This window comes from Cornus florida, unplaced genomic scaffold (assembly GCF_030987335.1).
Source record: "Cornus florida cultivar Cherokee Brave unplaced genomic scaffold, ASM3098733v1 CherokeeBrave_3.0.0_Hap2_Chr04, whole genome shotgun sequence".
Classification (NCBI taxonomy): Eukaryota; Viridiplantae; Streptophyta; class Magnoliopsida; order Cornales; family Cornaceae; genus Cornus; species Cornus florida.
The window spans coordinates 29556795-29572244 of record NW_026775574.1 but is presented as its reverse complement, the minus strand read 5'-3'; the positions used below and the strand labels follow the sequence as shown (position 1 = coordinate 29572244).

The 15450-nt window shown below is 35.2% G+C and overlaps 1 protein-coding gene across 1 annotated transcript; it reads right to left on the bottom strand.

The window, feature by feature from the left end:
• Window positions 1-11219: 11219 nt before the first annotated feature.
• Window positions 11220-13253, bottom strand: LOC132304883 (uncharacterized). The gene is made up of 6 exons (XM_059802585.1): window positions 13109-13253; window positions 12891-12991; window positions 12728-12794; window positions 12443-12587; window positions 11502-11580; window positions 11220-11342 (listed from the first exon to the last, which is right to left on the bottom strand). Exons 1-6 carry the CDS (start codon window positions 13251-13253, stop codon window positions 11220-11222), a joined length of 660 nt encoding a protein of 219 aa, XP_059658568.1.
• Between the last annotated feature and the right edge of the window lie 2197 nt (window positions 13254-15450).

Below are 15450 nucleotides of genomic sequence, written 5' to 3'. Positions count from 1 at the left end.
TTAATAAATTGGTCAATACATGACACAATAAGACACTTTTAAGTCATTTTTTACATGAACACGACACATTTATTCAACACATTTACTTAAATGAATCATTTTTTTTTATGCGAATACGACACATTTATTTAAACAGATTTATCGGATGGTAAAGGCATTGGTGAGTTAAACATGACACATTTATTTACCATGTTAATTCGGATCGACACGATTACAACACGAACATAATTAAATCAAACCCAAACTCATTTATCCCGCTCGTGTTCGAGTCGTGTCAAATATTGCTCCATTCATCATCTCCTTGTTCTTTGCCATCTGCTTATTGATTTGCATTCTTGACCTCTGGGATGTTAGTCATCTTTGAATGCTTTTGCAACTTCAAGTCAATTTCATGTCGATTGCTCGATCATTGTTGGCTTCATATGCACACAACACTGAATTTAAACATTAATACTTAAACACCATTAAAAAAATTTAATTATCAAAATTATTAGATTACTCTTGGGTCAAAACCTTTGAATCAAAACAATGTATTTTAAACCCTTCTAACCCACCCAAAATTTTTATAATATTCTATCTTTTGAAATTAAAACTAACCCAACCCATTTATTGATATGAAGGCATCAATGATCAAGCAATGAACCTCTTAATAATAATAATAATAATAATATTAGTATCACAGGGGCGACTTTAGGGGTGCAAGTTGGGTAGGCCAAGTCTAAACCAGTCCTAATCCAAACTCAACCCGAAATCGGGTTGGGTTCGGCTGGCCCAATTTCAACTCATAGCTGGACTCCTAAGTAACCTAAGCCCAACAATTTCAGGTCGAACAAGTTGACCCCCTCAAATTTTTTTTTTTTTTTTTTGAAGACATTAATTTTTTTATGCTTCCAACTCTAATTTTATTTTTATTAATGCAACCAAAATAAAACGTATCTTATTTTGTTTTAGAAATAAAAATTAAAAACTTTTTCTCTTTTTATTTGTTATTAAATAAACTTTAATTTTAAGATTTTCCCAAAACAACCATAAAACAAACTTATACATATACAAGCAGCCGAGATCAAACCAAAAGATTTTGAACAAAATGTATGAGAGAGAGAGAAAAGCTCTACAACGTTAATTAAACAAGTCTTTCTTTCTTGGTATATGAAACATGGAATTATTTAGGATTGCAATCAATTATGTATTTATAGACATACATGATTTAGAATTGCAATCAATCATGTATATATTTATAAATTTATAATAAAAACAAGGGTAAATTACATTCACCTACCCTCTAGTTAGCTAAAAACTCAAACAGCTCCTCTTAATAATCTAAAATATCATTTTCCTCCCTTAAAACTAACGTCTGTTGAGCTCAATTAATAGATTACAGGATTTTACTAAAATGACCTCACATTTTAGCATATTATTTTAATATAATAATGGTAAATTTTTAATAAGACATTATTGCCCTTATACATATATCAAAACACCAGCACATGTTTTCCATTTTCTAACTGAAAAACCACTAACACGTCCATTTAAACATGTCTTCATTCTCAGAACTCTTTAAGGCTCAGTTTGGTAGAGTGGAAATGGGAAGAAAGGGAAAGGAAGGTGATGGAGAGTGATTAAAAAAGTGTATTTGGATAGAATGGGTGGAAGGAAGGAAAGGAGGGGGAAGGGTTTGGAGGGTTATGTATAGCTTTGTACAGTGATTTGCTTATCCTCCCAAAAATGGGAGAAAATGAAAGGAAAGGGAAGGCAATGGTTGATGAAGGAGTTGTGATGCCAATTTTACCCTCAAAATAATATACATTCAAGTTACATACAAGTTAGCAGTTGCAGAGAGAATGAGAGATGGCGCGCCGGTGGCTGAAGCTTGTGAATGGCAAACCCGAACTGGAACAGCGGCGATGGAAACTGAAAGATATGGGTTTTGATTTTCTGAACAATCTGAAATGATATATCGGGGTTTTGAATTTTTGATTCTTGCAGATAGAAAGATAAACTGAAATATATGGGTTTGGGTTTTGAACTTCTGAATCTTGTAATACAGAGAGAAAGATAAACTGAAATATATGGGTTTGGGTTTTGAACTTCTGAATCTTGTAGTGTAAAGAGAGAGATAGCGATAGAGATAGAGAGAGAGGGCAAGTTCAGAGGTTAGAACGATGATAGAGATGGAGGCGAGAAAGGGGAGGCTGAAATGATTTGCCCTAAATTTTTCTTTTCTTTTTTTGTGGCCCAACTGTTGATATAGGAGACTATATATATTGGGGAGGCTGAAATGATTTGCCCTAAATTTTTCTTTTCTTTTCTTGTGGCCCAGCTGCTGATTTAGGAGACTATATATATATATATATATAGTATCCTATACCTGCACAAAAATTTAGGGCAAATCATTTCAGCCTCCCCAATCTCACCTCCATCTCTATTATATATATATATATATATGTAAGGGTATAATAGTCAATTTATTAAAATAATTCCCTTTCCTTTCTTTCCCTTTCTTTTCCGAAACATGATTATTATCCTTCCCTTTCTTTTCCTTCATTAACCAACCAAACACGATAGGGGGTTAAAATTATCATTCCCTTCCCTTTCCCTCATAACTAATGTTATCCTTCCCCTTCAAACCCACCCTACCAAACATACCCTAAGGAACGAAGGAGAGACTGCAGAGACAGAGAAAAAGAGTAGTGTACAAGCAAAGGAGAACGAAAAAAATCAGAAGCTTCCATTTGCGTTTAAGGTAAGTTCTTCAAACTCATTTATGTTAATGTTTTAAAATTTGGGTTTTGGGATTTGTTTAGAGTTTTAGATCTTCAAACTTGTTGGGTTTGCTTTGTGTTTAGGTCATGAAATTAGGGTTTTGGTAATGTTTTGAAATCAGGTTTTGGATTTTATTTTCTGGGTTAATTTTTTTTTTTTTTTTCCCTTTTCAAATTATGCTTTGAAATTATCGTTTTTGAATTTTTTTTTTTTTTTTTTTTTTTTTTTTTTTTTTTTTTTTTTGTTGGCTTGTTTGTGATCTTCGAACTTGTAGTGTTCATTTTTTTTTTCAAATGAAGTTTCTTGTAATGTTTAGAAATTAAGGTTTTTATCCATTGTTTGTGTTATTGAAAATGGTGTAGCAAAATAGGATACTAATATATTACTTGATCTCTGGTTTGTACTTATTTTCTAGAAACCTAAAGTTGTTGGTTATGTTAATCTGTACTTTAAGGTTTTGAAGGTTTGTAGAAATTTGTATGTATTTGTGTTGATTATTTTTTTATAGTCGTATGTTTATGCATTATATTACTACTCTGTTGGTTATTGACAATTTGCAAATACGGTTGAAAAGTTAGAGCTTTATGGAATTTGGGTTTCTTTGTATTGATTAGGCTAATTCCTTTCTTATCTAATGTTGAAATTATTCAATTTGGCCGAGATGTCCATTTTTTGGGTTTTGTAATCTTTGTTAATGTTCAAGTATTTCTATATTCTTTATAATTTTTTCTTCTTAATTTTGTATTGACAGTGATGGATGCACCCATTGTTTATGACTTAGTTGTGCATTATGGTGAAAGTGTTAATGTGATAGCGAATATAGATCCTGGCGGATACAGTTACTTAGAGTTCATGGATCACGTTATGGAGCTTGCATTATCTAATGTATCAGCACAAATTGGAATAGACATTAACATATATCATGACTTACCTAACAACAATGAAAGGGTCTTAGTTAATAATGATAAAAAAAGTGAACGACGTGTTTATGTTGAATAGGTTTAGGCATATGATTAATGTGTTTGTAGAAACTGAGGAGCCTGTAGGAGTTGATCTTGGTTTAGCTAAGTTAGTGTCAGGTCCTGCAACAAGTGTTTACCCTGCAGCAGGTGTTGGGCCTTCACAACCTATATCAAGTTTTGCTCAAGTTGATGTAGAAGATAAGGAAGATAATGATGATATTTTTGGTTTTAGTTCTGAGGATGAAAAATGGAAAGCTGTTGAAACTAATGATTCAAGTTCAGAGTCATCTGGTGGTGGGTTAGTGAATGAAGAAGATGAAGGAATAGAAAATAACAGCAAGGATGGGTTTAGTGATTACCAATCTGATGATGATTGTAGGTCTGATTCTGGAGATGATGTTGTCAGTGAAAAAAAAAAAAAAAAAAAAAAAAAAAAAAAGAAGAAGAAGATAGGAACATAGTGGGATTGAGCAAGGTTCATAAACACTCCAAGTTTGGGAAGGAATTTCAATTGGAAGAAAATGGAAAGATCAAGTTACACAAAGGTCAGATCTTTGATAATGTTAAAAAATATAGAGAAGTATTGAAAGATTATGCAATTCAAAAAGGGTTCAAATTATGGAGGATAAAAAATAAGAGAAAAAGAGTTACTTGTAAATGTGCAGCTAGGGATTGTCCATGGAGGATTCATGTTTCACCTCTCCCTGATTTGGTCACTTATCAAATCAAAACCTATGACAATAATCACTCATGCTTTAGAAATAAGAAAAATAAGGAGGCAAGTTCAACATGGATAACAAAGAAATTGGCTAATAGATTCAAAGAGACACTAAACATCAGTTTAAGTTCTTTATATGATGCAGTTCATACAGAGTACGGGGTTGAAGCTCATAGGATGCAACTTTATAGAGCAAAAAAGAAGGCTCTAGATGAGCTTGAGGGAAACCATGGGAAGAATTATAGTTTTCTCCCTATGTATGCAACTGAGGTTATAAAATCAAACCCGGGAAGCTTGGTAGAATTTAAGCACCACTGGCCAATTCCCACATCCACACTAGAATTCCAAAGAATTTTTATCTCATTTGAGGCAATGAAAAGTGACTTCCTAGAAGGTTGCAGGTCTTTTATAGGATTGGATGGATGCCACCTCAAGGGTGTCCATGGAAGTGTGTTGTTGGCTGCACTTGCCCTTAATGGGAATAATGGACTATTTCCTATTGCATTTGGTATGGTGGAGAGTACTGAGAGTAAAAGCAGCTGGACATTCTTTCTGAATCACTTGCACACCATTATTGCTATTGGGACTGAACCCTTGGTGTTTCATGTCAGACATGCAGAAGGTATATTCCTCTTTTATTTAATATTCTTTTCTTTTTTTTTTTCTTCCCTTTTTTTTTTTTTTTTGGTTGTTGTTGTTGTTATTGTTGTTGTATTCTCATTTAAATTGTAAATAACATGAACATGTATGTCATGTATGGATTCAATAGGGTCTTGAACAAGCAATAGCCAAGATTTTTCCTAATGCTTCTCATAGGAGATGTTGCAGACAGCTCTTTAATAACTTTAAGAAGAACTACCCTAGGTAAAAAGATATTTTTGGAGGGCTGCTAGGGCATATAATACGCTTGATTTTCAGGAAGCTATGAACCATTTGAGGGAGTTGTCACCTGAAGGTTATGATTAGTTAATGAGAAATGTTTCAGTTGAGAGTTGGTCTAGGCATGCATTTAATGAGAGGGTTAAAAGTGATCATGTGACAAGCAACATGGCAGAGAGCTTCAATAGTTGGGTGGGTGAACTTAGGCAACCCATTTTAACTTTGTTGGACGGAATAAGGACTAAACTGATGGAAAGTGTGATACCCCTCGGTTCCGAGACATGGGTTGATCAGGCCCAGGCCCAAACCCGAGGGAAATCAAACAATTAAAGTATTTTAAAACGAACACAGATGAAAAAAAAAAAAAATGAAATAAGAATAACTATTAAAAGCTGAACAGAATACTAATATAAAATCCTCAATAGCCTGATAAAACTTAATAAAATCCAACTTCCAAAACTTCCATGAATTACAACTCGGGAATCCATCTAGTGGACCCCTAAATAAAAATCTCAACTGAAATGTAAACAACTGACATAAAACCAAATACTAAAATATGGAAGGACATCCTACGTCGTCGGTGGAATGAATGATAATCCCTGCACAGCACGATCAAGCCTAAGACTGGAACCGTCCGATACCTGAAAAATAAGAGTGGGTCAGGCCCACGAACAAGTTCTAATCTAACTGCAATGCATACAGTGACCCGATACGCAGATACACCTAAATACCTCACAATATCTATCTAGTCCATACATAAATATATCCACACTAGAGGACCTTCACTGGACTATAATGGGGTCTCAACCTGAGTAAAAGGCAACATGCAAAAACGCACCCAAAGGTGGGCATGAATACCTAGACCTAACAGGGCACACCTCAACCATCATATCCAGCTATGCATCCCAATGCATATACGCTCCCTAACCAACGATTTTGAGACTCATGCCCATATCATGGTGCCATAACATATATATAAAGTCCGTCTAACCCAAGGTATGCCATTTTATTGTTTATTGAATTGACATAAGAATTTTAATCCAGTTTAGTCATTCAACTTAATCAGTCGATCTGCCTTAAACACAACCAACATTTAATCCAGGTAGTCATTCAACTTAATCAGTCGATCCGACTACACACAAACACAATTAATCCAGATAGTCTTCCAACTTAATCAGTCGATCTAACTAAACAAGGTTTAGGATTCAATATTTTACAATCTTTCCCTTAAATCCAATAGGTTAGGTTTATGCGTTTTGAGTTAAACCATCCCTAGTATGACACCGTCCCATATCGGTTTATACCATCCTCCACAACCATGTAATTGACAGAATCTATTAATTCAGCAATTAAAATTCCACATATATATATAATCGTTTAGCAATTTATAATCCAAAACCAATATCCAAGTATATGCAATTAAATCTAAGCATTTAAACCATATAGTTGTAAGGAATGATTTCATAATTCAACCACTAACATCCAGAGCCTGCATAGATCACATCTAACACATCAATGACCCTATAATATATTTAAAACTATTTTATAAATATATTAAATCCCACTGAAATGCCTAAAAATAAGCTTAAGTATTTAAAACTCCATCTATCCACTAACCGTATACAATGTACATAAGTGTTATACAGTTTGATCTGTTAATTTAGAATTAACCTTAAATCAATTTAGGGTCTTAATAACACCCAAAAATTAACTATTTAATCCCTCCGTGAAGTCTCATTAAATTTCTAAAATTTAATCAAGCCATTTAGTTCCTTTCTTCTGTTAGTAGCATACACCATTGTATATTTTTACACTGCTACATCCTTTGTCTTAGAGACTTAAACTATGCAACAATGAGTTTAATAACACTTAGAATTAACTACTTAGATCCTCTGTTAAGTCCCTACAGTTCATTAGAATCACTCAGAAGCTCAAACAGTGCTCAAAACACCAAACAGAGCCCTAGAAAACACTTTCTGGACGTAAAACAAATTGGAGCCGGCTCTTGGAATGGAAGAGCCGGCTCTTCCCCTATTGGAGCCGGCTCCAATTCCCTAGGAGCCGGCTCTTGCTGAAGGGGAGCCGGCTCTTGACTTTCTAGAGCCGGCTCTCTCCCTCTTGAGAGCCTCCAGTTCATCTCTGCTCCGTTTCCGTCAATCTGCTCCTTCTCCGATCAATTCCTACCCCTCTGCTTGTTTCTTAAACTGATCTAAAGGATCTAACACCCTCCTGATAGCATCCCCAAGGTTTGATTATAGCAATTTAAGTCAATTACAAAGCTTAAGTTTGCTACCCAACTTAACATGCTGTTAGTATAAACACTGGAACCATATGCAAATTGAAGCGGAACGGATTGCAACACGTATTTAAAATAGAATAATAGCATCCCTATAAGCTTTGTATAAGCCCAGTAGTGTTGCTATACTGTGTTTACAAAAGTTGCAATCAAATACAGAGACTAAATTTACAACAGAATCAATATACTTAATGTACAGGATACTGAAACAAATATACACAAACTGTAAATATATTGGATTTTAAAACAAACAGACTATCACCCAAGCATATAATAAACATGTAGGTTTCAATCATTGATTAGTTATTCCCTAGAGATCATCTAGGTGCACAGAACACAGCCCAAAGGGAAAGAGGAAGATAGAACTTGCCTTTGAGTTTCAGACTTTGAAACTCTAAACCACCGTCTCTGAGGTTTTCCGACCACCTTCTAAATTGTCGTTCTACTCCTCTGCTACTCTTGGTTAAACCCAGAAGAAAACCTTTGTTCCCTTCTTCTTGAACTTCTCTATAGATCACTCAAGTTTTCTCTGTTTCTCTGTCTCTCACTCTCTGTATCTAGGTACGTGAACAGAGTTGTACGTACTTCCCAAAACCCTAAACCCACATTATGATATATTTATAGGCCCAAAACAATAACCCTAATCCGTGTAAAAATTAGAGACTAAGCCCTAATTCCAACCTTAATCGGCCCATGAAACTACCTAAGTTGAAACAGACGGCGGCTATGATAAAACCTAAACCCTACGTTACGATAACTCAATTATAAACAATTAAATTAATTACCATTTAATACAATAATTAATCAATTAATATAAAACGCAATTAATCAAATAACTCACGAAATAACAATTAATTTAATTTAAAGAAAAATACAATTTAAACAATTAATTAAATTAAAATACTATTTAAACAATACATTAAATATCAGGAATATCCTTTTAAATCTAGGGGTATTACAGAAAGGATACAAAAAAGGTTTGAAAAATGGTGTGACTTTCAGGAATGGTCACCCCTAACATAAGGAAGAAGTTGAACAAAGTATTGGAAGATTCAAGGATTTGCATTGTAATATTTGCTGGTGGTGAAGAATATGAGTTCATGGATCAGGGATTTATATATGTCATTCACTTTGGTAGGAGGACTTGTATTTGCAATTCATGGCAGGTCAGTGGTTTGTCATGTAAGCATGCAACAACAGTTATTGCTTACAATAGGTATAACATTGAGAGGTTCTGTGATTCATGCTACACCAACAGGCAGTACTTGGCTGCTTATGGAAACATGATCCATCCAATTGTTGATCAACAATTGTGGTCATCTACTGAGGCTGAACCAATAGATCCTCCAACTTTGAGAAGGTTACCCGGCAGACCTAGAAAGAACAGAAGAAGAGAAGTTGATGAGCGAGCTGCAGGCGTTAGTGAGGTGAGAAGGTCTCTAACTGTGAGATGTAAGATACGTAAAACATTTGGGCATAATAGGAGGACATGTCAAATAACAGAAGTGAGAAGAGGGGTAACACACAAGCCAATGTTAACCACCAGCAGCAGGTATTCCATCTTCTATAGCTTGTTTTATTTCAATAAATTATATGAAATCATATCGTATTTAACTTGTTATATAACTTATGTTGTGTTAGCCACAAGTTGGAAGAAACAACAACACTCAAAGTAGTCAACAACTGCAGACCCTTCATGTGTGAATGAACAACAGGTATACTTTTATTGATTGTTTTTTTAGCTCATTATTTTAGTTAATTTCATAAAGTATTTAAATCAATCATATATAGAGAGGAGGGGAATTGGAAGGGGAGTCGATGTGAACCGACAACAGGTACAATTATTTTTATTAGCGGAATAAGAAGAAGGGATGATGAATAATTTGTATTATTCTATCTTATGGAGGATAGGACCCAGCCTCTATTTATACAAGACTTTATACTAAAAAAAAAATAAATCTGCCAGCTATGCAGCATCACTAATAACTATACAAATCTGAATTAATTCCTAGAGATCTTACCTACCACAAACTATATGGAAAATAATTCAAATACAAATACAAACAGCTAATACATGGAAATACAGCTATAATGCCTAATTAATGAAACGAATCTGCTGTAATCCCAATACTCCCCTTCAAGCTGGTGAGTATATGTAAGCTGGTGAGTATATGTCAACCATTCCCAGCTTGCTCCTTAGATCTTCAAAGAGTTCCGTTGTAACTCCTTTTGTGAGAATATCAGCTAATTGTTGACGAGTTGTTACGAATGGTGTAGTGATCTGTCCACTTTCAATTTTCTCTTTGATGAAGTGTTTGTCCACTTCGACATGCTTGGTCCGGTCATGTTGAACGGGGTTGTGGGTTATACTGATTGCTACTTTATTATCACAAAATACTTTTATAGGAGATGTAAACTCTAGTTTAAGTTCCTTTAGCAACTTATGTATCCATAGAATCTCACAAATTCCCAAAGCCATAGCTCTATATTCTGCTTCTGCACTAGACCTGGCAACTACATTATGTTTCTTGCTCCTCCAAGTAACCAGATTGCCTCCCACGAAAGTGCAATAACCAGTAGTAGATCTCCTATCTGTGATTGAACCAGCCCAATCGGTATCTGTGTAAACTTCCACTAGGAGATGTTCATATTTTTTAAATAAAAGACCTCTTCCTGGTGTAGCTTTTAGATACCTCAGAATTCTTTGAACAGCTTCCATATGACACTTCAAGGGAGAGTGCATAAATTGACTTACCACCCCTATAACATAGGCAATGTTTAGTCTTGTGTGGGATAAATAAATCAGTTTCCCTACTAGCCTTTGATATCTCCCCTTATCAATTGGATTATCTTCACTGTCAAGCCCCAATCTATGATTTGGATTGATTGGAGTTGCTGCTGGTTTACTTCCTAAAGATCCCGTTTCCTTAAGCAAGTCAAGAATGTATTTTCTTTGAGAAACAAACATACTATCCTTCGATCTTGCCACTTCCATACCTAGGAAATATCTGAGATTTCCTAAGACCTTAATCTCGAACTCTTTTGCCAGTTGAGCCTTTATATCTCTAATTTCTTCGAAGTTGTTTCCAGTCATTATAATATCATCAACGTAGACAATAAGAACAGTAATCTTCTGATGAGGGGAATGTTTGAAGAATAGTGTATGATCTCCTTGACTCTGTGAGAAGCCACACTTCATGAGAAACTTTGAGAATCTTTCGAACCAAGCTCTAGGAGACTGCTTCAGCCCATATAAAGATTTTTTTAACCTACAAACTTTCTCACTACTTGCATCTCCAAAACCAGGAGGTAATTCCATATAAACCTCATCTTCTATATTGCCATGCAGAAATGCATTTTTCACATCAAATTGATGTAAAGGCCAATCTACGTTAATAGCAAGAGAAAACAAAATTCTTATTGAGTTCATTTTGGCAACCGGAGCAAATATCTCTTGGTAGTCTAAACCATAGGTTTGAGTGAACCCCTTGGCAATGAGTCTTGCCTTGTATCTTTCTATTGACCCATCTGATTTATACTTCACATTGAAGACCCACTTGCAGCCCACAGGTTTATTCCCTCTAGGCAGATTAACAATTTCCTAAGTTTCATTTTGCTGTAGAGCTTTCATTTCCTCAAGAACTGTTCCTCTCCATTTTAGATCCTTTAGTGCCTCAGAAATATTCGCAGGAATACTTTCGGTAGAAATTTGAGAAATAAAAACCTGAAAGGAAGGTTTAATTCGGTGATAGGATAGAAAATTGGTAATGGGATGTTTAGTGGTACATGACCTTACTCCTTTTCGGATAGCTATAGGAATATCTAAATTCGTATCACATTGAGGTAAAGAAGGATTATGTAAACTACCTGACCGAGGACTTACATAGTGCTCATTTTCCAACTCCGGAGTTGAAGATTGATTGCAGGTAAGAGTGTCGGGCTGTATAGTCTGACCAGGTTTCCTTCATGAGTACATAAGTGGAGTGTTTGGCTGAACTATAGTTCGGTTTCCCTCTGATTTTTCAACTTGAATATCCTCCCTTAGACTTGGTTGTTCTGGTAAAGCAATAGGAGTAGGAATAGGAATAAAATCGAGATTTATTTGGTCAAGATTTATTAAAAGATCATAGGAAAGATCTTCCTTTTCATCACCAATCTCCCCTTGAAGATCGGACTTGGGATAGTAGGAGAGATTTTTGAAAAATTTTACATCCATAGTGACAAAATATTTCTTCGTAGGAAGATGAAAACATTTGTAGCCTTTTTTTGTTTGGGGAATAACCAAGAAAGATACATTTTTGTGTTCTAAGGTCAAGTTTAGATCTTTCTCTACTTGGAAGGTGAATGTAGGCTACACACCCAAAAACTTTCAAAGGAAGACTGTTGAAAATACTTTCATTTGTGGAAAAGGATTTAAGGCAGTCAATCGAAGTTTTCATATTGAGTGTTTTAGAGGGCATTCGGTTGATCAAGTAAGCTGCTGCTAGAATAGCATCACTCCAATAACACTTGGGTACACTCATAGAAAACAATAAGACTCTTGCCACTTCGAGTAAATGTCTATTTTTTCTCTCTGCTACCCCATTTTGTTGAGAGGTATCAATACATGATGATTGGTGTAAAATCCCATTTTTATTTAGGTAGGTTCCCAGAGTTTCATTGAAATATTCCCTCCCATTATCAGATCTAAAGACTTGAATATTGGTATGGAATTGATTTTTAAGCATCATGTGAAAGGACTTAAATATATTACTGAACTCAGATTTTTTTCGAAGCAAATAAATCCAAGATATATGTGTGCAATCATCAATAAAACTGACAAACCATCTAAAGCCAAACAAGGATAGGATATGGGAGGGTCCCCAAATATCAGTGTGAACCATCGAAAAAGGAATTGCAGAAAGTTTATTACTAATTGGAAAAGGAACATGGTGACTTTTAGAAAGTTCACAAATTTCACATTGAAAGACTGAAAGATATAAACCCGAAAACAAACCAGGATAAACACTTTAAGGGACTTAAAGTTTGGATGACCAGTTCTGAAATGGAGCAACCATATCAGATTTTCTTTATTACTGACTGAAGTATGGGCCTAAGCAATCTCTTTACCAAGATAAAGATAATACAGCCCGTCTCTCTCTTCACCACTGCCAATCTTCTTCCCTGAGGTTAGATCCTGAAACACACAATAAGTAGGGAAAAAGGTCACTGAGCAGTTTAGATTGTTTATGATCTTGCTAATGGATAACAGATTACAGGGAAAACTAGGGACATGTAAGACAGATGAAAGAGACAGAGTATTGGAAATAGGAATAAAACCTTTTCCATGGATAGGAACAAACGACCCATCAGCAACCTTAACTTTATCTTTGCCTGAACACGGATTATACGTTAAGAAATCATTGGAATTACCAGTCATGTGGTCTGAGGCTCCAGAGTCTATAACCCAAGGTTTATTGGTGCTACTAAGGAGGGCAGTAGGGGTAGTACCTGATTGGACAAAGTGGCTAGTGGCAACTGAATTAGAATTTGATATACCAGAGAGACCAGCACGTCCCATTATCTGTTGTAAAGCCTCAAGTTGTGCTTTGGAGAAGATCTGGCCATTAGAGAGATCCTCTATATTGCTTTCCATAGACTCAGTCACGGCTTGAAAGGCCTTCCTTTGTTGTGGACGATTTCATTTGTCTCCAATGGAAGGTTTCCCATTCAATCTCCAGCAAGTTTGTCTTGTATGCCTTGGTCTATTACAAAAATCACACCACCTTGAGTTAGTCTCTCCTTTTTTATTATGATTTTTATACTGCCCAGAATTGAACTGAACTCCTTCAGTTTTGAGGGCAGAAACTTTAGGGGCAGCAGTTTTAGAGAGAACTGCTTTTCGATCTTCTTCGTTACTAACATACGAAAAATTTTCCTCCAAAGAGCAAAGAGGCTCTTTTCCTAGAATCCTCCCACTGACTTCATCAAAATCAGAATTGAGTCCAGCAAGAAATTCAAAAACTTGATCCTCCTCCAAAATCTCAGCAAGTTGTTTAGCAACTTCAGCGTCCTTGATCTCAAAGTGTTGGTGAAGGTCTAGCTCTTGCCATAATACCATTAGAGTATTAAAATACTCCGTTACGGAGGAGTCTCCTTGCTTGGTGTTGTGGATTTTTCTTTTCAGTTCAAACTTTCGTGGAGCCCTTCCTTTTTTTGAGTAACTCCGAGTCACACTGTCTTATATTTCTTTTGCTGTGGAAAGGAAGAGAAATGGTTTACTAATTCCTGGAGTCATGGAATTAATTAACCACGTCATGATCTGGGAATTTTCAGCTTCACAGGAATCATAAGAAGGATCTGATTCTTTGGGTTCTTTAATAATCCCCCGAAGATACCCCATTTTTCCTCTGCTTTTGAAGAATAGCTGCACCAATTGGGACCACTCAAGGAAATTTTTTCCATTGAATTTCTCAGGGGTAATTTGGAGAGTGGGGATATCAAAATGGATGACAGGTTTAGTCACCACAGTGACTGGAACAGGGATTTCTGCCATTAGAACAAATAACTAGAGAGGAAACAATAGCCACGAAGAGGCACAAAGGCTGGGCTAGTAAGAGGCACATAAAAGAGAGACGAAAAAAATAATATCAGATTCAAAATTCCAGCTCTGATACCATATTAGCGGAATAAGAAGAAGAGATGATGAATAATTTGTATTATTCTATCTTATAGAGGATAGGACCCAGCCTCTATTTATACAAGACTTTATACTAAGAAAATATAAATCTGCCAGCTATACAGAATCACTAATAACTATACAAATCTGAATTAATTCCTAGAGATCTTACCTACCACAAACTATATATGGAAAATAATTCAAATACAAATACAAACAGCTAATACATGGAAATACAACTGTAATGCCTAATTAATGAAACGAATCTGCTGTAATCCCAATAATTTTGTTTAGTTATTTTTTTCCTCTGCTTATAACTTCTTCTTTTTTGTTTTTTGGAATGAATCATATAAAGAGAGGGATGGGAATGGGAATAAGAGTCAATAGTACGAGTCAACCACAGGTTGGAGTCAATGTGAACCAGCAGCAGGTATAATAATAATAATAATAATTATTATTATTATTTTCAGGTTGTATTTTTCAGCTTATAACCTATTTTATTTGTTTCAATGAATCATATAAAGAGTGGGAGAGGAATGGAAATTTGTGTCAATGCGAACCAGCAACATGTATAGTTTTTTTTTTTTTTTAATTTTTTTTTCCCTGTGTTCAGTTTTTATTTATTTGTTTGCGTATAACCTATTTTATTTTTTTGAATGAATCATATAAAGAGAGGGAGAGGAAAGGGAATTGGAGTCAGTAGTATAAGTCAGCCACATGTTGAGGTCAATGTGACCCAGCAGCAGGTATAATTATTTTTTTACTTTGTTCTTTTTTTATTTTCTTTTTTCTTTTTTCAGGTTTTTTTTTTTTTTTTCACATATTATAATTGAATGAATAATATACAGAGAGGGACGGGGATGGGAAATCTGAGTCAGCCAACACCAGTTCCACCAATGGCATATTCTGCAAGAAGGGGAGTTAGTAATATGAGTCAACCACCTGCAAGGATGAATGTTAACCATCAGCTGGTATAGCCTTGGTGTTTTTTTTTTTGTTTTTAACTTATTATAATTTTTTAAAATAGTTGTAGATTTTTTTTTCAACTTGTAACATATTTTAATTAGATGAATCATATAGAGAGAGGGAGAGTGATGGGAAGTCTGCTTCAGCCAACACCAGTTCCACCAATGGCATATTCTGCAGGAAGGGGAGTTAGTAGTATTAGTCAACC